Below are 24,372 nucleotides of genomic sequence, written 5' to 3' on the forward strand. Positions count from 1 at the left end.
CTGGGAGGGAACAGGCCTGGCTGTTTTGTTTAGAGAGGCGGCTGTTTTTATACTCTCCCCCTCCCCCCATTTCACATATGCAGGTACTGGGTGTCAAACTGTGGAAGTGAGTGGGTTTCCCTGGCTTCTCCAAGTCAGAGAGAAACTCCTGGGCCCGAGCCCCCAGAGGGCAGCAGAGAGGAAATGCTGTGTGTGTGGCTCAGAGATCCAGGGGCAAGGCTGGAAGGGAGGCTACAAGTCACCCCAAGCCGGCCCCTGGGGACACACCCCTGCCTACCTCCTCCCTGCTCATGGCTGGGAGTTCCAGTTTGTGCTGGCTGCCTGTGAGGAGGGTCAGGCAGGTGCCACGTGTACAAAAGCATGTACACGAAGGGACAAAGGTTCCTCCTAACGCCCTCGAGACACCAGGACACCTTTTATTGTTGGAGCAAGGCAGCATCTCTATATCTGGGTTCAGTGTAGCGTGATGGGGGTTCACTCTTGCAGTGGGCAGTGGGTCCTTCCCCAGCCCAGCAGATCTGGGGGACCAGCCATGTGAACTGAGCTCCAGCCGCATCCTGTGTCTGCTCCCCTGGCGCACGGAGCTCCAGGTCACAGTCCAAAAGGAAGCTGCAGCCACTCTGCACAGCAGGGAGCACTGGCCAAGGGCTGTCATCGTGGGCACCCTTCAATGAGCTGTGTGACATGACGGCACTTCCCTCTTTCGTCCTCGGGTGAAGTGAGGCTGCGGGCAGGTCTCAGTAAAGCTGGGCTCCCCTCTACCTCTGACGAGGCGTCTTTTGGAGAAGCAGAGAGTGTTTCTTGGAATCACACCCTTGGCCTGTAGTGAGTTGGTGTCACAGAGGCATAGTGGGTGGGTCAGCTGTACGGAGCCCAAGATGACGGCTCAGGGCCACAGCTGTGGCCTTTGTGGGCCCTGGGAACACGCGCAGGCAGAGAGCCCTCGAGAGCCCTGCCAGCCACCTTTGTCCTCCATGGGTTCGTCAGCATCTTGAGCTCAAGTGCCTGTTTTGTTGACACGTGGCCACATTTGTCTAGACATCTGCTCCTTTCCTCTCCTTGGCAGCCTTCCCCTCGCCTCCTGCCAGCTACAGCAGGGGCAGCACCCTCGTCAGCCGGCCATGGCCCCACACCCAACGTGGGGGCCCCACACCCCACAGCCCTCACACCCATCTCGTGGAGGGTCCCCATATCCCACAGCCCTCACACCCACCTTGCGGGGGGTCCCTGAATCCCACAGCCCTCACACCCATCTTGGGGGGATTCCCACATCCCACGGTACCTATACCCATCTTGTGAGGGGTTCCTGCATCCCACAGCCCCTACACCCATCTTGTGGGGGGTCCCCACATCCGACAGTACCTGTACCCATCTTGTGGAAGATCCCTACATCCCACAGCGCTCACACCCATCTTGGGCTGTCCTTGCATCCCACGACCCCTGCACCCATCTCGTGGGGAGTCCCCACATCCCAGAGCCCCTATACCCATCTTGGCAGGTCCCGCATCCCATGGCCCCTACGCCCATCTTGGGGAGGTCTCTGCATCCCACAGTCCCTGCACCCATCAAGGGGGGGGGGGTCCCTGCATCCCACAGCCTTACATCCATCTTGTGGGGTTCCTGCATTCCACAGCCCTTACATACATCTTTGGGGGGGGGGGCCACATCAGCTCAGAGAGAGGTAGTGCAGGGCCGTGGTTCGGGGCACAGGCTCTTCCTGAGGGCGGCTCGGCCCCCACCGCCTGCTCTGCACCTAGCTTCCTTATTTGTAAAACAGGAATGACGTCAGTGCCGCCGTCCCAGGACTCAGTTAGGTGATACACAGGAGCACTTAGCACCAGCCCTGTTGAGGGCACACAGTGAGCGCTCAGTACACGTTCGCTGTCTCTCCTTACCTCCACCACCCTGTCCAGGGACTGGCGCCGCATCCGGGTGCTCTGTCCACAGAGAGAAGGGTGTGCAGGGCCACGTTTTCCCTGCTGGGTTCTTCAGAGCCCAGGCTCCCATGGGGATAGGCGGTGAAGGCATAGGACTATTGTCATCTTCTGCATCTGGGGTTCCTGTGTAAGATTGTGATGAGCGGAGAAAATAGGGTGTGGGGAGGGCAGACTCCTTAGAAACGTCTCCAGTTAAGGGCTGATGTAACCTAGTGGTTAGAACACAGTCGCTGACGCCAGACTGCCTGAGTTTGAATCCCAGCGCGGGGGTGTCATGTACCTCCTGTGTGCCTCAACTTCCCCCCTTATAAAATGCTGATAGGATTTTCCTCATCAAGCTGTGAGGTTTGGATGAGGTGATGTTCTTGGAACCAGGCCTGGCAGCTGTGAGTTCTGTTAGCTATGAGGAGGAGGAGGATAGTGGTGGTGGTGACATTGTTGAGGATCTAAAAATAAGAAGGCTGCAGGGAGGGAGAGCCCTGGTGGTGCAGCAGTTAAGAGCTCAGCTGCTAACTAAAAGGTCAGCAGTTCAAATCCACCAGCCACTCCTTAGAAACCCTATGTGGCAGTTCTACTCTGTCCCGTAGGGTCAGTATGGGTTGAAATCTACTTGACAGCCATGGGTTATGGGTTGGGTGAGGAAGGAGCAGTGAGAAACAGCTTCAGAGCTTCTTCCACTGGAAGTCAATATCCTCTTTCCAGAGCCACGGTTGATGTCTAAGGGACGAGACGGTTAGACCAGGTGTGGGGTCCCAGCCTAGCCATTTCCACACTGTAGTAAGTACAGTCTTGTTGTTCGAGACCACAGAGCAGAAGATGGGTTCTCAGGCAGACAAGGCAGTGTGCGTCACTGGGGCCACACCGAGTGGGCAACTGGCCAGCCCTCAGCCCAGCCTCCAGCACAGCACACCAGTGATTGATGGAGGTGGCTCCTGCTGCCTCCACACTCCCCTGCCTTCCATTCTGGGCTCCAGGAGGAGAAAGGGCAGCCGAGGACAGCGAGGACTCACCCACAGCCCCTGCCTCCTGCAGGCCTGGCTCTGGAGCTATTTCTGGCTCCACCACCACTGCGGGGGCTCTACCTTCCCGGCCCCAGGGCACCGGCCCTTTGTGATAGCCGCCCAGCACGCTGTCTTCCATAAGGTACGAGCCCACCATGCTGATCTCTCCTGCAAAGATCCCCTTGCTCTTTTCGCCTCCGAGGAAGCCGCCGTTGCTTCCTCCCTCTCCTTCTCCCAGTCTGAAGAAGTTTATTGTCTTCTGAGTGGAACAGGTAGCACTCTGCACTGACCCACAGAACGCACACACTGCATGTTGGTGAATAGAATTCTGGATATTGTAAATATCTAGTTAGCTCGAGGGTGGGCGTGCATTTAAAGAGGGACAGCTATACCACAGGAGACATTGAGTAAAAAAACCTCAGGGCTCTTTCTTCATCTCAGCAGAAGACAAGAGGGAGAACCCCAGGGCTGGTAGGGGAGCTTCTGGGATCCCCAGTTTCCAGGCAAGCACCCCCTAAGTCTTTCTCCTTCTTGTGAAGCACTTTGGGGAAGGAGACTTCCTTTAGAAGCCCTTTCTGGGGTTTGATTTAACCCTGACCCATTTGAATTCCTCACTAGGACTCTAATCTCATTTCTCGTCATGGTGCCCTCAACGGAGAGTCAGTTGCTGATTTTGGCATCCGGGGTCAGCAACCTCTTGAGCCAGGAAATCTAAGCCACCGGGGCAGGGGCAGGGGGTGGAGGGCTGGGTAGCACAAAAGGTTTGCATTCGACCACCTACCTGGTGGTGCAGTGGTTAAGAACTCAGCTGCTAACCAAAAGGTTGGCAGTTCAAACCCCCCAGCCACTCCTTGGAAACCCTATGGGACAGTTCTATTCTGTCAGAATCGACTTGATGGCAATGGGTTTGGTTTTTGGTTTGGTTTATTTACCTAAAGGTTGGCAGTTCAAACTCATGTAATGGTGCCACAGAAGAAAGGCCTGACAATCTGCTTCTGTAAAGATTTCAGCCAAGAAAGCCCTATGAAGCTCAGTTCTACTCTGTAGCAAACATACGGGGTCACTGTGAGTCAGAATTGACTTGATGGCAGTGGGTTTTGAGGGGGGCAGACAAGCAGTCCTCAGATGGGAGAAAAGGAAAAGGGAGGAAAAGATGAAAGGGAGTGGGCAGATATTAGAGGAGAGAGGCAGGAAGGAGTAAACACTGATTATAGTCCCTAGAGGCTGGAAAACAGTAGAGAAATGATTGGTTTCTGGGAGGGACCAATGCTGGGGCTCAAACCAGGTATCTTGACTCCCAATACAGTGCTCTTTCCCCAGTGCCCACCAGTCCACCTCGCCCGCTGGTGGGGGATAGGAGAAGTAGGGCCCAGTCAGTTTCTAAAAGCATCCCCTCCACACTCCAGTCTCTGCTTTGGCTCTAAACACGGGCCGTCTCTGTGCTCTCCAAACCCAGGGCCTCACACCTGCTGACCTGCCTCCCCAGGACCCGTGTTCCACCTCACGCATTGGGGGTTCTGTAATCCAGCAAGCCCCTTCCAGGTCAAGCCCATACCCCCAAACTGGAAGAATCCCCATGAGAAGCTCCACACAGGCCGTCGTGGCTGAGCTCAGAGTAACCAGGCAACTGATAAGAGCAGCACAAGGCTCCGCAATCGCCAGCTTTGTATGTGACACGTTTCATGCACGCACGCACGCACGCACGCACGCACGCACATTGTCTCCACCAGCCTCGAGGCAGCCAACTCTGCAGAGCAGCTCCGCCCCGTTGCCTGGAGCAGTTGTTAATTTCCATCTTTCCATCCCCAAGGATTGATGGGAGTCCCGGCCCCTGGCCATATTTCTGAGATGGTGTGGCAAAATGGGGGAGGGACGTGGCCATCTGCCCTCGTCACAGAGTCATGAGAGGCAGAATCGATGAGCTGGCACATTCTCCGCACCTAGGACGCTTTATCAGGCCCTCATGTCCCGGGCAATAAATGTCAGCCCCTCTGAAAGTGCTGGTGTTGTCTGGACTTCCAGGTGTGATGCGCCAGCATTTCTCAAAGCACCTTCCCCCTGTCATGGAGGGATCAGGGGCCTAGGTCGGCGAGGGAAGGAGACTAGAAAAGGTGCTGGAAGAGAGGAGGTCGAGGGCTCGAAGGCATCCTGGGTGGCCTGGGTCTGCCCTTATGGGCACAGCAGTCTGCAGCCTCACAGGTGTCACATGGCTCTTTGGGCCATGGTGATGTTTCTGAAAGGACAGTATCTTTGAGGAGAGTTAAAAAAAAAAATAATAAAGTATCAACTTCTGAAACCCCGCCTTTGGCAGGGATGGTGCTGGGCATTTGCATACATAAGCTTTAATCCTCCAGGGACTCTAGGAGTTAGGTGGTAGCAGGCTGTTTGACAGATGAGGAAACTGAGGCTCAAAGGGATGAAGTCACGTGCCCAAGGTTACACAGCCGGTACTTGGCAGAGCCGGGAACCCCTGCAGGTTACTCTGATTCCAAAGCCCAAGTACTCAGGGATTCCTCCCATCCTTCCTTCCTTCATTTATTCACTTAAATTGAGTGCCAGCTCTGTGCTAAGCACTGTGCCAGCTCCTCCTCTTTCCACCACATCCGTCCCCTCTTTCCTAGCCCTAACACCTCACTCAAAGGGACTCGCCGATCAGAGACATTTGGGAGGTAGGCCAAGAGGCTGTCCTTAAAACAGCGCTTGGAGGCAAGCCTGGGGTGAAGTCTCCTCCCAGGCTCCAAAGAGCAACAGGCGTTCTGTAGCAGCCCCCATAGCACACATTGAGGACGGTGGTAGTTCAGTGGTAGAGTTCTCACCTTCCATGAACACAGGTTCAATTCCCAACCAGTGCACCTCATGCACAGCCACCACCTTATGGGGAGGTTCACATGTTGCTATGATGCTGAACAGGTTTCAGCAGAGCTTCCAGGCTAAGACAGAATAGGAAGAAAGGCCTAGTGATCTACTTCCAAAATCCAGCCAAAGAAAACCCTATGGATCCAATGATCTGATCCACAACCAATTGTGGGGATGATGCAGGACTGGACAGCATTTTGTTTTGTGGTGCGCGGGGTTGCCGTGAGTTGGGGGCCGTCACGACGGCAGCTAACTGTAACAACCAACATACACTGTGTGCCATTTCTCAGCCCTCCCCAGCCCCAAGGGCAGTGCCACCTCAGTGACAGCAGTATTCTACCTGGACAGGTGAACAAGGGATTCCCAGCCAGGTGTGCCCATCCCCAATGGCTGAGAGGACACCAATAGCCACTGGGATTCCATTTAGAAAACACCACCTCCTCTCTCGTTACCCAGACCCAGCTGGGCATGGAGGGAGCAAGGAAGGGTGACACGGAAGACAAAGACCAGAAAGGAAGGACTTGCAGCTCAGAAACCAGAATATTCATTTTTTTCTCCATGCAGGCGCTTTGAATGTTTTTTCTTCCCCGCGCCTGCCGCTCCTTTGTACTTTTGCAGTTGCAGCTGTTTTTATTTGCCGCCGCTGCTGTTGTTTTAAAAGGTCTATTTTCACATGGAATGTTATCCAATTAGCAGAGCAATGTGTTGGCTTAAATAAACACTTGGGGGGAGCCGGCAGTCAGGAGACGTGGCGGCTGTTTGCGTTGGCAGGCAGAGCTGTTCTCACTGCGGTAAACAACTGCAGCGTTAATTGTAGGGTCGCACTTGTTAATTTATCCTTTCTCATTTCTTACTTTTCCACGCAGCCGAGGGAGGTGGCAGAGGTAGGGACGCGTACCCACCACCCAATCCCGCCCTAGGTGGGATGCTGGCGAGTGTTTGCTAGGGGCTTGCATCGGGCCCTGTGAAGAAGAATGTTCTCCAGCACCTATGGCCTTTGCCTTGCGGGTTTCACCACAACGAAGCCCATGGTGGAAAAGCAGTTGGCAATGAGTGTCGCTGTTAGGTGCTGTCGAGTCAGTTCCAACTCACGGCAACCCCATGTGACAGAGTAGAACTGCCCATAGGGTTTTCTTGGCGTAATCTTTACGGGAGCAGATCACCAGGTCTTTCTCCTACAAAGCTGCTGGGTGAGTTTGAACCTCAACCTTTCGGTTAGCTTAACTGTTGTGCCACCAGGGCTCCTTGTTGGCAATGAAAGCACCGGGCAAAGCTTCTCGAGGGCAGGTATGGTACTCTGTCCTCCTGGTTGGGTGCCTGAGACACCGCGCTGGAAATGGTCACCGTCTGATTATCAAGAATGTGCGCTTAGTGCACAGTTGCTTACATGAGTGCAGGGAACAAAGAGGGGACAGTCGCCACGGCGCCCATGGGAATGCAGCCAGGGCCTGGAGGGGACATTGCCCCGCAGAGATAAGAAAACCAAAAGCTGTGAGTGTGTCATCCCTGGACCCCATGCTGGGGAGAGGCAGCGCTTCACAGTGGTTAGCGGCATGGCCTGTGGAGGTGGATCTGTGTGGACTCAGACAGGGAACTTCACACCCTGAACTCCAGGAAATAGTAACGCTGTTCTGGAGGCAGAGGAGAAGTTTAAAGGAGATGATGTCGTTGGGTGCTGTCGAGTTGATTCCAACTCATAGTGATCCCACGTGACAGAGTAGAGCTGCCCCACCAGGTTTCCTAGGCTGTAATCTTTACTGGAGCAGATCACCAGATCTTTTCTTCTGCGGAGCGGCTGGTGGGTTCAAACTGCTGACCTTTCAGTTAGCAGCTGAGGGCTTAACTGTTGCACCAACAAGGCTCCTTTAAATGGAATAGTACGTGTAAAATGCTTAACCACAGGCCAGGGTGCCAAAGTGGTAGAGGCAGGAGAGTGTGCTTCTGGTCCCACAGTTGGAACATAGGAATCCGTTCATTGTTCTCTGTCTCCTAAAATGTTAACTGGAAGCAAATTCAGAAATTGAAGTTTTGTCCCCACTCTTCTGTTCAGACACGCGTGTTTGTGTATGCGGGTGTGTGCTCACCCATGTTTGTTTCTGTGTGCACGTGTGTCTGTGCGTGTATGTGCCTGGGTATGTGCACGTGTGTGTGCATGTTTGTGCATAGATTCATGTGCGTGTATGTGCTCGCGCGCCTGTGTCTGAATCGAGGGGTTTTGCTGAGTTCTTGTCATTAATGCCCATGGGGAAAAATAAGTGTTTTGATCCTGGACCTTGCATTTTGAGGCAAGGTCTAGGGCTCAGCCCACAGGTGTGTGGGCTGAGAAGCTGGGTGAGGACAAGCCGCGCTCCTCAGACGCTCCGTGCACCTCCTTTGTACCCTGAGTATAACAGCTCCATGACGCAGCCCTCTGCTTATGGCATCCATTGTGCCTCTGTGTGGGCCGCCGCCTCTCTGGCCCCTCAGAGATCAGAGAGGGAGACGAGGGTTCACTACAGTGAGCACTTGTCCTCGTTTATGATTTCTCAGGCAGTCAGCACAAGTTATCGAGGAAAGCTGAAAACCCCAGCTGAGTTGGACAACCTTCCTCCCTTTCAACATTAATAAAAAAATAAATAAATAAAAACTACACCATCAGGGGCCACAAGCACAGGAGCAGGAGTCAGGCCTTACCGTGGGCCAGGTGCTGGTTTAATGGGATATCCGTCCTCTTATTTATGCCTCCCACGTGGGCAGGTTGCCTCCATGTTGCGGTGGAAAAAGCAGAGACTCAGAGAAATGACTGACAGAGCCAAGTGGTGGGGCGGGGGGGCCACAGTCTACGCCCAGCTATGGAGCCAAAAACCGCACTAGGCCATCCTTCTCGTCACCTTATCGCTTCAGACCCATGACATCCTGGGATTGTGCCTCTCGTGCCCATTGCTGTTTTACGTCCCCTAGGAGTTCTGTAAACTTGGAGAGGTCAGAGATGGCGTCTCACCTTCATATCTCCTAGTTTAGTGTTTGACTCAGGTAGGCCCTCCAGGGATGTTGAGGTGAGGGAGTGGGTGAGTGGATGAATGAATGAAGGAGGAGGAAGATTTGTTTGAAAGCTTTTAGCCACCACAGCCAGGAGTGGGCCCCCAGGTGTTTCTCTGGAAACTCACCTCAGCTCCACAGTATCACTTCTTGGAGTGGCCCGAGGGGCAAGGTGAGGGCCCGCAGGAGGAGTCATCTGTTATAAACAGAGCTCGTCCTATTCCGACACTTCACTCTGTGGAGGCCAGAACAGCTGACAAGCTTTGCCGAGAGCTTGCTGCAGGGACTCTGGGAGCATTATGACAGGGAAGAAGAGAATTCGTTCCTCAGAGCACAGGGATCATCATCCATGGGGAGACAACCCAAAATACCCCTGCTCTCATATTCCCTGTCTTTGTCCCGCGGGTGCAGACCGTCCTCTCAGAAGTCACGGCCCTCTGTGTTTGACCACCTCAACAGAGAGAGAGACCCAGGCCCCCGGGATACCAACAGAGCCCAAGCTCCTGTCCCCTTTGCTTGGCGGTGGTGCTCCTTGGCACACAGGGTCATCCTTGGCATAGAGGGTTTGGGACAGGCTGCATTTCTCTCGTTCATACAGACTGAGCATCTATAGGAGACACAGCCTCGCACTCTGAAGAGGCAGCTCCGTCCCAGCCGTTCCCGGGAACAGAGGGCCGAGTGCATGCTGGGACGTGGAACCTAGAACCAGGGTCCCATCCTCACCTTTGTGCAGAGCACGTGGCCCCATGGGATGGGCGCCCTGCCAAGGGCACCAAGTGGGTTTTCGTTGCCAGGAGAAGGAGGCCATCTCCAGGGAGAGCCATGGAAAGGTTGGGCCGGAGCTGCGCTGGCAGACTTCCAGTACCTTCCCTGCTCCTGAAGATGGCCACCCAGCCCTGGTCACAGTCTGGCTGCAGCCCGCGTCCCCTGGCACACAAGCAGGTTTCCTTCCAGGGGAACATGGAAAAGGTGGCCAGAGACCAGGGCCCCAAGGAAACCTGCTCCTGGGACAGCTGAGCGAAAGAGCACACAACGGTGGCCACTCTGAACTCCATCGGGACCTGCTGAGAGCTGTCCTGGGTGGGTGGGCCTCACAGTCTCTGGGCAGGGCCAAGGCAGGAGGCCTGGCCACAGAGCAGCAAGCCCATCTGCCTGATCAAGACAAAGAGGCTTCAGGGAGGAAATAGAACCTGCTCTCAGATGTTTCAGACGAAGAAGAGAGATTTATGGAAGGGTAAATTAGGTTGGGGGTAGTGGTGTTTCAGAGTTCTCGCCTTCCATGCAGGAGACCTGGGTTCGATTCCCGGCCAATGCACCTAAGGCACAGCCACCATCCGTCTGTCAGTGGAGCCTTGAGTGTCGCCATGGTGCTAAACAGGTTTCAGCAGAGTTTCCAGACTAAGGTGGACCAGGAAGAAAGGCCTGGCAATCTACTTCCAAAAATTAGCCAGTGAAAACCCTATGGATCATAATAGTTTGATCCGCAGCCAATCATGGGGATGGTGCAGGAGCAGGCAGCATTTCATCCTGTTGTCCTTAGGGTCACCTGAGTTTAGGGATGACTGGACACCAGCTAACAGCAACATTCATCTAACAGACTTGTTGGGAGAATTAGATTCAGGCAGGTAGCTGGAATGTCAGGCTCCAAGAGAGCAGAGGCACCTCCCCTTCAGTGATCTCATCCTTGCCAAACAAATACTTCCTTTCTCACCCATCCTGGAGCTTCAGGCTCTGCAGGGCTGACCTCTTGGGTGTTTGGTCTACAGAGTCCTAGTGGCAAGGGTCACTGGTCCCACCCCACATCAGGAGCTGCATCTCTTCTCCTCCTTATGCTGAGCCAGACCCAAGACTATTTACCAGGTCCTGTCCTGTCAGAAGGTAATTGTCGCCTTCGTATAAGTGTTGAGGTGCTGCACTCGCAGAATGGGGCACGCTCCTGTCCCTGCCGGCTTCCTGATGTAAGCAAACAAGGGGTCTGGAGGGAATTGGGCAGGCCATCTAGGCAAGCCCTCCACCTCCAGCCGGAACCAGCCTAATCCCCAGCCTGGAGATGTGGTGTCCGGGCCCTCAGTGAGGGAGACTTGAGAATCAGTGGCGAGCTGGGGAGACTGGTCGCAGCAGGTGGTTACGTGGCAGGGGATGAAATGGAGCCGTGTGCACGGGGCACCTGGGCGAGGATGGCAAAGCCTTCCCTGAACCACCAGCCAGTCATCTGGACAGAAGGTATGAAGGCCTGGAGGTGAACCGTATGGAGGCCGAAAGGAAAAGTAAGAAAGAAATTGAGCTGCATACAGACCTTGACCAGGACCTGAATCTTCCCTTCATTGAAATGGGAGAATAATGGCTGTTCTCAAGAGTAGGTTGAGGTCATGGTTGGACTTTGGGGACCCCAGGAGATCCATGATTCACAATAAGAAGGCCCTTTCATGGGATTTGGGAAGGAGCAAAGGACCAGGAACGACTGCTCTTCACTCTGCGGAGACCCCCCCAGCCTTCATCTCCCCTCTCCGCCTTCTGTGCTGGCCCTGAGCTGAACGCCGGGTACACTGAGAGGGACCAGGTCCCGTGGCTGTGTTGGCAGAGGCGCACCATACCTGGAGCTAAAGTTAGAAAACCTCTCTGGGGAGAAGGTAGGGGGTGGATTTCTGGGGTCAGATGTGGGCAGAGACCAGGGAGTGAGACTGAGGCTGTGCGGCTGCACTGCCCCTCTGCCATGCTGCGAGTGTCCCTGCCCCTCCATGTCTTCACACCAGCCCAGAAGTCCCTTGAGGCCCAGGGCTGTGTCTTCCTTCTCTGTCCCCCAGCACCTCCTAGGATGCCTCAAATATAACAAGCTCTCATTACGCTCTTTTAATGAAACGTAATTACACTGGATTATCCAAGGCCAATTTTAGCCGTGAATCGCTGTCCTCGTGCTGCCTGCGACAGTTTGAGGCCACCACATCCTAGCCTCTAAGGCAGTGGGCACTCGGGAATGCAGCCTGATTTTCTATTAACCTGCAGGGACTCGAACCCGGAAGGGTAATGCTGCTATTTTTGGAGAACCGTAGACTGTGCTCTCACTTCAAATACAAAAGCTCTTTTGTGTCCTACCTACCATTGTTCCCAAGCTCTCACATGAAAATGGGAATTCAAGGGCATACATAATAATAATAATAATAATAGCCAGCATTTAGTGAGACTGATTATGTGCCAGGCAGTATTCTAAATGTTAGACTCAACAGTTCATTGAATGCTCCCAGCAATTCTTTGTTGCTGCCCCTCTTGGAACACAGGAGGATACCAAGGCTCAGAGGGGATAAGCAGCTTGCCCGAGATCACACAGCTAGTAAGTGGTGGAACTGGGATTTGAACTGAGGTAGCCCCACTCCAGAGCCCACAGTCGTAACTGCTGTGCTAGAGGAGCCCAGAGCAAGGCGGTGAGAATTCGTGAGGGGTAATGTCAAAGGCCACCACCCATCTGTCATTTTGTCATAGTAGGATGGTTTGCATGTTGCTATGGTGCTGGAAACTATGCCACTGATATTTCAAATACCAGCAGGATCACCTGCGGTGGACAAGTTTCAGCAAAGCTTCCAGACTAAGATAGGCTAGGAAGAAAGGCCTAGTGATCTGTTTCCAAAAAGTAGCCCATGAAAACCCTATGGATCACAACAGAACATTGTCCAGCTCTCTTGCTTTGGACATGTCATCAGGAGGGATCAGTCGCTAGAGGAGGACATCATGGTTGGTGAAGTAGAGGGCCAGCGAGGGCAAGGGCAACCCTCGGTGAGATGGATTGGCACCGTAGCCACAGCAATGGCCTTGAACGTGCCAGCCATCGTGGGGATGGGGCAGGCCGAGCAGCATTTCATCCTGTTGTATATGGGGTCGCGTGGGTTGGAGCCATGTCTGTGGTAGCCTTTGCTATCTAATGTCAGAGGAACTCTGGGAGAGAGGACTTTTAGTGACTCCTACAATGAATGGAGAACTTTTCAGGCCTTCTGTGCACTGGACTGGAGAACCGGTTCCCAAGGGTAAGACAAGAATAAAAAATCTGACAACCAAGTCAGGGAGGCGTAGCTTGGGACACCTTGCCTGGGCCCACCTCCCAGGGCCCATCATTCCCTTTTGCTACATTTGGGTTCAGCACACACCAGATGCAGCCTCCTGGCCGCCCCCACCCCACCCGTGTCCCTGGGATCGTAACTCCTCAGGGACCCTGGCACCAGGATGGAATCCCCGCCATGCCAGACGCCCTGCCAGTTCCTCTTCCCCCATCTTAAAGCCCCAGTTCCCCCAATCAGGCCGCTTCCCTGCCTCGCCAGCTGAGAACGCATGTGTTTTAAAGCTCTGAATGGGCCATTTCGGCTCGGAGTCCAGATGCATTTTTATATCCAAATGGAAAAAAACGCAGCGGCTCTGCTGGCAGTCAGAAGGAGTTTTTAAAATTAAGGTTAAAAAAAAAAAGAAAGAAAGAAAAAGTTTCCTGCACCTGGCCCTTCTGGGAAAAGCACAGAAGAGAACAAAGCATGTCTTTCATTTGGCCACATGTCTGGTTGTTAAAAGCTGCGGGCCCCACCCGACACCCTCACTAGCTCTTCAGAATTGGTTGTTTGAATATCCACTATGTGCCTGCCGCTGCGCTCATTGCGTTTAAGTCACACATGAGCCCCATTTGACAGATGAGGAAACCGAGTCTCAAAGGGGGGCAGATGACTTACCCAAGGTCGCGCTGCAGTTGAGGGCCAGAGGTGGATCGATTTCAGTCTGGAACCACCCTGTTAGTGCCTCCTTAAAGGCACAGAGAAGCCAAAGGGACACATCCCACTCCTCAGACCAGGTGGTGCTTTCTGCCACCCAGGAGTGGAGGGAAAAGCTCCATGTAGCCAGTGCTGCTCTCCAGTGCTAACCAGTGCCTGACGCCTAAAAAACCAATTGCTGTCAAGTCAGTTCCCACTCATGGCAACCTCGTGTATGTCGGAGTGGAACTGTGCTCATAGGGTTTCCAATGGCTGATTTTTCAGAAGTAGATTGCCAAGACTTTCTTTCTGAGGTGCATCTGGGTGGATTCGAGCCTCCAACCTTTCAGTTAGCAGCTAAGCACATTAACCATTTGTACTACCTAGGGACTCCTGCTTTTGTTGTTCTTAGGTGCCACCGTGTCTGTTTTTGACTCATAGCGATACAACATGACAAAGTAGAACTGCCCCATAGGGTCTTCTAGGCTGCAGTCGTTACAGGAGCAGATCGCCAGGTCTTTTCTTCCACGGATCCTCTGGGTGGGTTCCAACTGCCAACCTTTCAGTTAGCAGCCAGGCACTTAACCTTTGCACCACCAAGACTCCTGAAGCCCTCCTTAAGCCCACTTCTTTCCTGAGTCCTGTCCACTGAGAGAATGAAGTTGTAAACATGCTAAGTCTGCAGCAACAACAGGAAAACTATAAGCACTAGTGTTCATTAAGAGAGCTCATCACGTGCCCCGCACTGCTCTGTCTGAGCTCTGTGTGTGCTGACTCTTCGTCGTCTCTACAACCCTCGGACTAGAATACTATTGGTTGTTCTACTTTATAGATGAGAAAGCTGAGGCCAGGAGAAGCAGCTCTGGGTAGACTCGAACCTCCACTCCTTTGGTTAGCGGCCAGTTGCATTAATCCTTTGTTTGTACCACCAGGAACTCTGGCAAAAGGATACAGGGTTTCTTTTGGGGGTGACAAAAATGTTCTAAAATTGATTGTGGCATTGGGTGAGCAACTCTGAATAGTCTGAAAACCACTGAACAGTGCACTTTAAATGGGTGAATCGTATGCTGTGTGAATTCTCTTTCAGTAGTTTAAAAAATTACAAAAAAACAGAACATAAAGAGGGAATGAGGTAAAGAGTGCAGAGCTGGGGGACAGTGAAGGATGAGATGGAACAGCACGTGCCTCGCTTCCGAGGGAGGGAGGAAGCCAGCAGCCGAGAGAGAAGACAAGGAGGCCGGTGAGGCTGAGGGACGGCCTGGCCCAGGGCGGCAGCAGTGGAAGCAGAGAGAAGGGGACAGGAGAGAGACGGGGGACAGAATCACCAAGGCCAGAGAAGGAGATGCCACCGAGTGAAAATGAGGGTCTCGTGGTTGTCATCGGGTGGCTCGACTTTCTCACGCGGCCACGGCCGCTGACAGCCAGGGGGAGGTGCGCCCTGCTAATGGGGTCACCCTGCTCAGATAGGCTTCAGCGGGGGGAGTTAGATGCCCGCCTGGGCCCAGGCGCCAATTACAGACCCGGCCGGCGGCTCTATTGACTGCCTAGTCACTCGCAGCTCTCTCCCTGGGAAATAACCCACTAATTAAATAGATGCGCCCAGTGGCTCCTTCGCCCTCGGCGGAGATCAGATGTCACCAGGGCCAGTACCTGGCTCTTGAGTCTGGATGCCAGCAGGCTGGAGGGAGGGCAGGGTGGCTTTTTGCAGGTTCAGTTTTAGCTGATATGCTGTTTTGTTTTTCACCCCCCACCCCCGTGTCCCCCACAGAGAGCCTTCAACGCCTTGTGCCACAGCACCCACCTTTACGGCCGGAGGCTGGTCCTGGAGTGGGCGGACTCCGAGGTGACCGTACAGGTCCTGCGGCGGAAGACAGCTGAACACTTTCACGGTAAGTGTGGGTGGCTCCTGCCTGGCACAGCCCTCCTCACAGTGGAGCTAGCCCATCTTGGAATCATCCGAGGGGTGATTCATGGGCCCCCGGGAAGGCCAGAAAAGGCAGTTGGGGCCACCAGGAGAACGTTGCTCAACTTGAAGGGCTATGGGAGCCCTGTGCTGGGTGGCCCTGGCCTACATCTATAGGTCGAAGCCCTGCTCCGAGCCCAGAGGCTGACCTGTGTGGACAGCATCTGGGGGGTCCCTGCCCTCTGGCTGTAGGCTTGGCTGGGTCCCGAGGGTGGAGGTAGACAAAGTTGGAGAGGTGGGCAAGGCTGGATCCTGAGGGTGGTCTGAGAATCAGGTGGGGAGAGCTGAGATAAAGCCCTGCAAGCTGCTCAGTGCTGGGCACGCAAAAGGGATGTCCTTCACTTTCCAAATGTTTGCCCCCCCCAAACTGGGGATATGCAGGGATACTTGAACTTGAATCACGTCTCCCAGCCCTTCCCACCCGTCCGCCCACTGCCTGGTACTGTGCCATCCCAATGATCAGTTGCAGCTTGGACCAGTGTGATCCATAGGGTTTTTATTGGCTGATTTTTGGAAGCAGATTGCCAGGCCATTCTTCCTAGTCCATTTTAGTCTGGAAGCTCCACTGAAACCTGTTCAGCATCATAGCAACACAATAGCCTCAACTGGCAGAGGAGAGGTGGCTGCACTTGAGGTGCACTGGCTGGGAATTGAACCCAGGTCACCCACGTGGAAAGCGAGAATTCTACCATTGAGCCATCACTGCTTGGGGCTCCCAACAGGCAGTATTTCCAGGCACAGCTGAGCGTGGCAAGACTGTACCCCAAGAGCATGCTCAGTGCTCCAGGACTCCCTCCAGAGGCAGGGTGGAAGCCCGCTGGCTTTTGCTCGGCTTCCCAAAGCCTTCAGAATGACCCCCACCCACCTGGTGTTCTTTCCAGCCTAGTCCCTCCTCTCCACAGGGCTCACTGTTCCCCAGATTCCAGGCAGGACTCAGTGTCTTTGCATATACTGTTTCTTCTGCTGGGAATGCCTCACTTTCCCTTTTTCTTTTTTTAATAGACTTTCTCTTATAGAGTAATTTTAGGTTTACAGAAAAATTGAGCAGAAAGTACAGAGAGTCCCCATGTACCTCCTCTCTCTCCTGTAACTGTTTCTCCAGTTGTTAACGTGTTATATTCCTGTGATACATTTGTTACAAGGGACAAACCAATGTAGATACATTATTAGTAGCTAAGTCCATTGTTTACATTGGGGTTCACTGTGTTGTACAGCCTCTGGGTTTTGACTTGTGTGTAATGTCACGTGTCCACCATTACAGTGTCATACAGAATAGTTTCACCACCCTAAAAATGCCTTCTCAGTTTTTTTTAACTTGGCGAATGCCTATCTAGCCTTCAAGACCCACCTCAAATGGTACCTTCTCCAGGAAGCCATCCGAGCTCTGCTCTCCTGCCTCTGTATACATTTTTGCTGCATTGTAGTTATCATATAGGACATATCCCTCCTCCAGCATACAGACTCTGCGTAAGGCTCGTCTTTGTCAGCAATCACTCAGTCTCTGGGCTGGGTCCTCTACCAGGCAGTGTCAGGCACGTGTCAAGCCCTCAGGTACAAGCGAAGGCGGATCTGAAACCAGAGCTTGAATATACAGTCACAAGCTCACAACTCCAGGGCCTGGATACAGTCGTAAGCTCACAACTCAATAAGTCCCTAAATCCTGACACTCAGAAAAAGAACCTGCCCTTATCGACAGCCATTGACAGGCCCAAATGCGCTCATCAGCAAATGTTTGTGTAAGGGACTGTCCCTGGAGCCAGGCAGGAACCCAGCTCCCAGCCTTCCCCACGCCCGCCCCGGCCAGCGGAGGAGCGCAGACCCAGCAGTTCTGCCCTGCCTTGGAGAGAAACCCCTTCAATAAACTGAGTTCCAGAGACAGCATTAGCACCTCCCCCAGCGGAAAGACTCACTGGAAGCGTTTCTGTGGAATTGGCTGTCTCCACGGCCACTTTCTAGCTGCAGGGCAAGGCCCAGACAGGGGCAGACACCATACTAACTTATTTGCACCCGCTTGTATACATCTTTCTGCTAATCCCCAGCAGCCCTCTGAGATGGGCATGGTTAGCCCATTTGACAGGTGAGGGAATTGAGGCCAACCAAGTATAAGTAACTTATGACAGCTACTGTTGGGCCAGTACTTACCGTGCGCCAGGCGCCACCCTTGGCATGTGACACGTGTTGTCTCATGTATCCTTACAGCAACCCTAACTGCTCTAGGCATGCAGCCCTTCTACAGATTTTTCAGATGAAACTGAGGCGCCCACACTCAGGCTGACGACTTGCTGCAGTGAGGGATAAGTGAGAGAATGCACGTAGCATATCTGACACAGAGCAGGTGCTCTGGAGAAGTCACCCCCATCTACCCATCCACCCGCCCCATTGTCTGTCTGTGTGACATGCGAGTTGCCTACAGGCCGCCCCAACTATTGGGAACAGGCTGCTGGCCTCCTGCCTTGATGGTTGAACCCTCTCCCACCTCTGTGCCACTTCCCCACGGTGAAAAATACCCAGCTCGTTTGTATAGAAATCCGCATTATCCAGCACTGCCAGGGCCCTGGCAGACTCCAGGGCAGGTGGGCTTCATGCCCATCTCCTTCCCCCACCTCTGGCCTTGGCCCTGAACTCTGCCAGCAAGGCACTTAGGTCTCGTGTGGGGGCCAAGGCTGCAACAAAGGGCTCCCTGTGGAATGTGGGCCACAGAATGAAAGGCAGGCGTTTTAACCATTCAACAAGGTTTGGCAGGAAGCTAGCTGGTGACCTGTGGCCTTGGAGCCACCCTCTGGGACAGTGGGAGGTGGCAGAGCAGACAGAGCAGAGCTTTGGCACCAGCTAGTGCCCTCATCGTCCTGAGCTTGCTCCCGCCCTTGGGACTCGACTGGCCGCCAACCTGAGAGAGGTTGCCGAGACAGGATGCCAGTGGGCCAGAGTTTCCTGGCCCCGATGACCAGCCTTCTCTCCTCCTGTTCTCTTCCCAGTTCCCAGGTCCCTGTTGAGCCTAGGTCAAGGTTGAGAGTAGATAATACTAATTATTATTATTATCATTCTAACAACCTTCATCTGGTAAGCCATACTCCATGCCAGGTCTTACGCACAGTCTTTCATGTGTAGTAGTCAATCCCACAGAATCCTATCATTCTCCTCCGTTTTACAGATGAGGAAACTGAGGCACAGAGAGGGCAAGTCACTGGCCAAAGGGCACCCAGCTACTGAGTGGCAGAGTCAGGATTCAAACCTGTGCTTTTAACCATCCTCCTGTACTGGCTGCTTGTAACAGCTGGTGTATGCAGCTACCCCTTAAGTTTCCCCAGTGTGTGTACCCTCAGGCCAGTTCTACGACCTGGGCAAGTGACTCAACCTCAGCTTTGTCATCTGTAAAATGGGACTGTGGTGCCTACCACATCTGGGGAATTGTTAGATGATGCAAATAAAGTTATAGCCCATCTCCTGGCATGTAGTGAGCATTTGACAAACACTGTTATTTGTTTATCACCGTTATTATTATTATTCTCCCTTGCCCCCTTCAAGCCACTCATTCTTCTTTTTCTGGGCTGCCTAGGAAACTTCGCATTATCCCTGCATTCTGGTCAAGTCAGGCTAAGAGATGATGCTCTCTGCCCAGAGGAATGAGACAGAAAGAAGAGCCTGGCTTGTATAAGCCTGGGCAGTAACATGTTTACGCGTCTGTCTGTCTTTCTGTCTGTGTGGGTGTGTGTGCACACGCAAGAGGGAGAGAGCAAGGAGAATCAGAGTGAATATACCTGACCCATAGGAGAGACTCAGAATAGGGTGCTTCCTCTGAATCTAGATACCACATGGTCTGAGGTACATAGCACAGTGCCCGGCACACAACCAAACCAACCAAACCCATGGCCGTTGATTCTGACTCATGGAAACCCCATGTGCATCAGAGTAGAACTGCTGCTGTAATCTTTATGGAAGCAGAGCACCAGGCCTTTCTTCTGCAGCCCAACTGAGAGGGTCGAACCACCAACCTTTTGATTAGTACCATATTTTTACACAAATAACGCATTTATTTGCCAACTGCACCCTCCTAAGGTATTTTCTTAAGTGCCATTGTGCCAATTTTCTTTTACATGTTGCTGTAAAAAAAAAAAAAAATTAGCATGGCACGCTTACAAAAATACCTTGCAGAGGGGAGGGCAAGGTTGGCAAACAAATGTAGAAGACGCACATTATTTGCATAAAAATATGATGGTTGAGCGTAAGCCGTTTGCTCTACCCAGGCGCCTAGACCAGCTGAGTTGATTCCGACTCATGGCAACCTCATGTGTGCAGAACAGAACTGTGTTCCATCAGGTTTTCAAAGCTGTGACTTTTTGAAAGCAGATTGCCAGGCCTTTCTTTCGAGGCGCTTCTGAGTGGGTTCAGACTACCAACCTTGCCGTTAGCAGTAGAATCCCTAACCTCCCGCACCACCCAGGGACTCCTGCCTAGCACATAGTAGGAGCTTATTGGTGCACAGTAGCAACCGTGATGATGATGATGATTCCTCAATGGTAAACTGAGGCTGTTGTGAGAACTAGGTGTCCTCAGGGCCAGTATGGTCCTTGCCACTTATCTAGGTTTCCTTACGGGCTTAACGTCCCCCGGTCCCTCCCTCACAATGGAAGCTTCTCTTTTATCTACTGCCCGCATGTATTTTCCCTTATAAGTTGATGCTTACAAAATACCTGCCCAGTTGAGCAGCAAAAGGCAGTTATTGGAGTAGTAGTCCTCAGTAGGCAAAGACCGTGAACCAGACAGAGTTCCTTTCGAAAGGGACAAACAAGACAGACATCTCCATAAAATCACCCTCCTGCCTCTGCCCTGTCCCCTCCCAGCCCTTCTCCTCCTTCCCTCCCTCCCTGGACAAGAATAGGATTTCTCATCTCCGACCTGAAGCCCGAGAGTAGGTAAAGTGCCATTCTTCACCGCCGCGTGCATGGGAGTGTGAAGAGAGAACCAGGCGGGAAGAAAACGGAAAGTCTGCCACTGGCTGCGTCCTTTTCTTCCCAAGCGTGTTACAAACCAGCGGGGTCGCGGCATCGTGAAGCTTTTAGGGCCCCGGCAGGCCATAGTCCCCACGCGTGCGGCCTGGAGTATATAATGGCACGGATGAAATCCAGCTGCAGAGCCCTCTGTTTTGCAGTGCTCACAGCCGGGGAGGCCCAAGCAAGCCTGCTTTTATTTGGCCGGGAGTGCGGCTCTGCTTCCCTGTGTTGTCTTATTCCAGCTGGGGAGGACCGATGGGCTGTGGTTAGCGTCTGTACCTTTCCCCTCCGGAGCTGGGAGCGCAGACATGACCGGCATGGCAAGTGGCTGGCAGCGGCGCCATCCCCCTCCCATCTGCCTGAGCCCAGCCGAGCCGGGACGGGATTTCTGCGAACTGTGCGCCAGGGAGAAGCTCTCCTCGGGCACAGGCCGGTGAAGCCCTACTCGGTCCTCTGGCCTGTAGTGCCTGGGCAGGGGCAGGGCCAGGACGGAGCCTGATGGCTGGATACCTCATCCCGTCAGCACAGCCCCCGCCCCCACCCCCCACTCTGGGCATTTGGGTCTCAGCCAAAGTGTCCAAGACTTGACAGAGACATGAACTCCCCTGTCCGACCCCCCCGTCCAACCTTCACCTGGTCTCCGTCGAACGTTACACCTGCCATCGGTATTTATTGTGCAACCGTTTGATCTTATGTGGCTGGTCCATCCCCCCTTACTATAGTCCTCCCCCACCTCTCAGAGAACTTCACATTCTAGGGGCAACATAACTGCGTCTCCCCCCGCCCCCACTGCAGTCCTCTGCTTAAGAACTCCACTTTCTCCCCGGAAAGGAGGCCCCATTGCTTTGCTCCTCATTCACTCTATTCATATTCATTCATTCAGTAATCCTTCACTGATCATATCAAGCCATACTCTAGACCCAGGTCCTTAGGTGGCACAGACAGTTAAGTGCTCAACTACTAACCTAAAAGTTGGCAGTTTGCACTCACCCAGTGGCACCATGGAAGAAAGTCCTGGCAATCTGCTTCCATAAAGTTTACAGCCAAGAAAACCCTGTGGAGAACAGTTGTACTCTGTAACACATGGGGTCGCCATGGGTCGGAATCAACTCAACAGCAACGGGTTTGCTTTTTAGTTTGGGGACAAAGCAGTGAACAAAAGACAAGGTCCCTGCCCTCGTGGAGTTGATATTTGAGTCAGAGAGACAAGTGATTAAAAAAAAAAAAGTAAGCAAATAAATGACAAAGCTGTGATGACAGCAAGTGCCATGAAGGAAATTCGAAAGGATAACCTAATATACTCCTGGGGGCGGTGGAAGAAGGGAAGGGGGACAGTTTCCAGTATGCTGATCGGGAAAAGTCTGAGAAGGCAGCATTTCTGCATGATGAGAAGGAGCCAGGCAGCCAGAGCACTGAGGGGAAAGCATTCTGGGCAGGTGGAAAGACCCAGGGGCAGCAGTGGATCTGGCACATTGGAAGCAGGCCACTGGGGCTGGAGAACAGGTCCAGGGTGGAGAGAGGTAGGAAGCAAGGTTTGAGAGGCCCAACGTGGGGCCTTGTGGGACATGGCAGGTAGCCTGGCTTCTATTCCAGTGCAGCAGGAAGCCCCTTAAAGATTTAAAGGAGAGGGTGCCATGGCCTGATATGCACGATTGGACCTCCTCAGTGCTGTATGGGGGATACATCATAGAGGGGCAGAGATGGAGCAAGGGGTCTAGTTCATTGGCTGTTATGGTCATTCAGGCAAGAGATGGGGGTGGCCTTGCCCGCGGTACAGGCTGGGGGGATGGAGAGAAGCCCATGGTTGAGCATATTTGATAAAGGCAAAGCAGCCAGGCTTGCTTCTCGAGGGAAAGTTGGTGCCTCATGGTGAGCTAGGCCCAGGAAGCAGGGAAAGAACAGGTGGGTGGGCAGGGGCATTCCAGACGTGTTCGGTTTGCGACACCTATTAGGACTGCCGTGGGGATGTCAGGCAGATAGATGTATGAGCACAGAGCTCAGGGGCGAAGTCGGGGCTGAGATATAAATTTGGAAGTCATCAGCATACAGATGATATTTAAAGCCTGCAACAGTTCACCCCTCTGCACACACACAGTCCTTCCGTAACTTCATCATTCACAGGACGGCACATTTTCAAATGACGGTGCTGAGAGAGCCCGTGATCCGCACGTCAGCCCTTGCAAATACGCCTCCTTGGTCTTGGCCATGAAAACATAATCATCAGGCTTTAAAAATCACAGTCAGGAAAGTTCAAGCAAGTGTGTGAAGTCACAGAATTTATTATTCAAAATATCCCTTTGCTGTGGTTCCTTCTCGCTACCTGGAGCAGGAAGGTTTTCTGTAAGCTCCCCTTGCCCCATGTTTTATTCCTTCATTTGGGTGTCTCTAGTGTGGCGCAGTGGTTAAGAACTCACCTGCTAACCAAAAGGTTGGCAGTTTGAATCCACCAGCCGCTCCTCGGAAACCCTACGGGGTAGTTCTACTCTGTACTGTAGGGTCGCTGTGAGTCAGAATCAACTTGACAGCAACGGGTTTGGGTTTTTTTTTTTTTTTTTAAAGGAGTCCTGGTGGTGTAATGGTTACATGCTTTGCTGCTCGCAGAAAGGTTGGCAGTTCGAACCCACCCCAAGTCTCCACAGGAGAAAGACCTGGTGATCTGCTTCCATAAAGATTACAGCAAAGAAAACCCTTTGAGGTAGTTCTACTCTGTCACATGGGGTCACTATGAGTCAAAATCAGCTGGATGGCATCTAACAATATAACAAGTCCCCTCCTTAAGACTTCCCTGTGGCAGCCCTGCCTCCTTGGAGGTATCAAAGGCCCCACAGCAGGGGAGGGGCTGGGTGGAGAGGGACTGTCCCAGGAAGGCCACTACCAGGGGATGTTGTTGTTAGCTGCCCTGGAGTCAGCCCCTGATGCATGGCGACCCCACGCACAGTGAAACAAAATGCTTGCCGGTTGCCAGTCCTGCGCCATCCTCATGATCAGTTGTGGATCGGACCGTTGTGATCCATAGGGTTTTCATTGGCTGATTTTCAGAAGTAGATCACCAGGCCTTTCTTCCTAGTCCATTTTAGTCAGGAAGCTCCGCTGAAACCTGTTTGGCATCACAACAACACACAGGCCTCCACTGACAGACGGGTGGTGGCTGCACATGAGGTACATTGGCCAGGAATCGAACCCTGGTCTCCCTCTTGGAAGGCAACAATTCAACCACTGACCCACAGTGTCCGCTACAGGGGCGTTTAAGGAGTATTTTGTCCCTGGCCTCGTGGAAATGGATTGCTTTCCCCAGTTGGAAGTGGTGCATGTGGTTGTTTCGTCTGCTCTTGGGCACATTGGCAGTGGTGCCAGGAGAGAGGTTGGGGTTGGCCAGGAGACCCAGTCTTTCTCAAATGCCCCTCGCATCCCAGCTGATGGAGGCAGAGCCCAGAGAAGGAGAATCAAGAAGCAGGAGTTGTTTTGGTCAAGGCGGCTCCTGGTGAGGGTGCGAATAGCGGGCTGTGGGGAGGGAGCTCGCGTGCCCTCTGAAGGATGAAGGGAGCTCAAAGGCGAGCTGGCACCTGGGTCATCCGCCACCGCCTCCCTCCTCCCATCCCTCTCACCCGAGCCTCGCTGAGTGGTGTTTTGGAAATATTTCCGAGCGCTTCGGCAATATCCTGCACACTCTCCCCCTTCCCCCGGGAGCGGCTGTCCGTGCAAGGAAGGTACTTGCTCCCAATCCAGCTAAATTGTTATTGACTTGTGTTCTCTGTGTTCTGCAAACATTTCACTCCGCTGTCGCCAGCAAGGCCAGGAATCCCTGCTAGGGCTAACGGGGAAACCAGCTGTGCTGGGCCATTTCTCCTGCTCTTCCTCATCGATCACGGAATTAAACTGGCAGAA

General features: G+C 53.2%; 1 protein-coding gene across 1 annotated transcript in view; it reads left to right on the plus strand.

Annotated features, from left to right (window-relative positions):
• The window catches only part of RBM19 (RNA binding motif protein 19), a 149,188-nt gene that overhangs the window by 107,109 nt on the left and 17,707 nt on the right, over positions 1-24,372 (plus strand). The window contains 1 exon segment of the mRNA XM_012556310.2: positions 15,302-15,422. Coding sequence (XP_012411764.2) covers positions 15,302-15,422 — 121 coding nt within the window.

Source organism: Trichechus manatus, unplaced genomic scaffold (assembly GCF_000243295.1).
Source record: "Trichechus manatus latirostris isolate Lorelei unplaced genomic scaffold, TriManLat1.0 scaffold00061, whole genome shotgun sequence".
Lineage (NCBI taxonomy): Eukaryota > Metazoa > Chordata > Mammalia > Sirenia > Trichechidae > Trichechus > Trichechus manatus.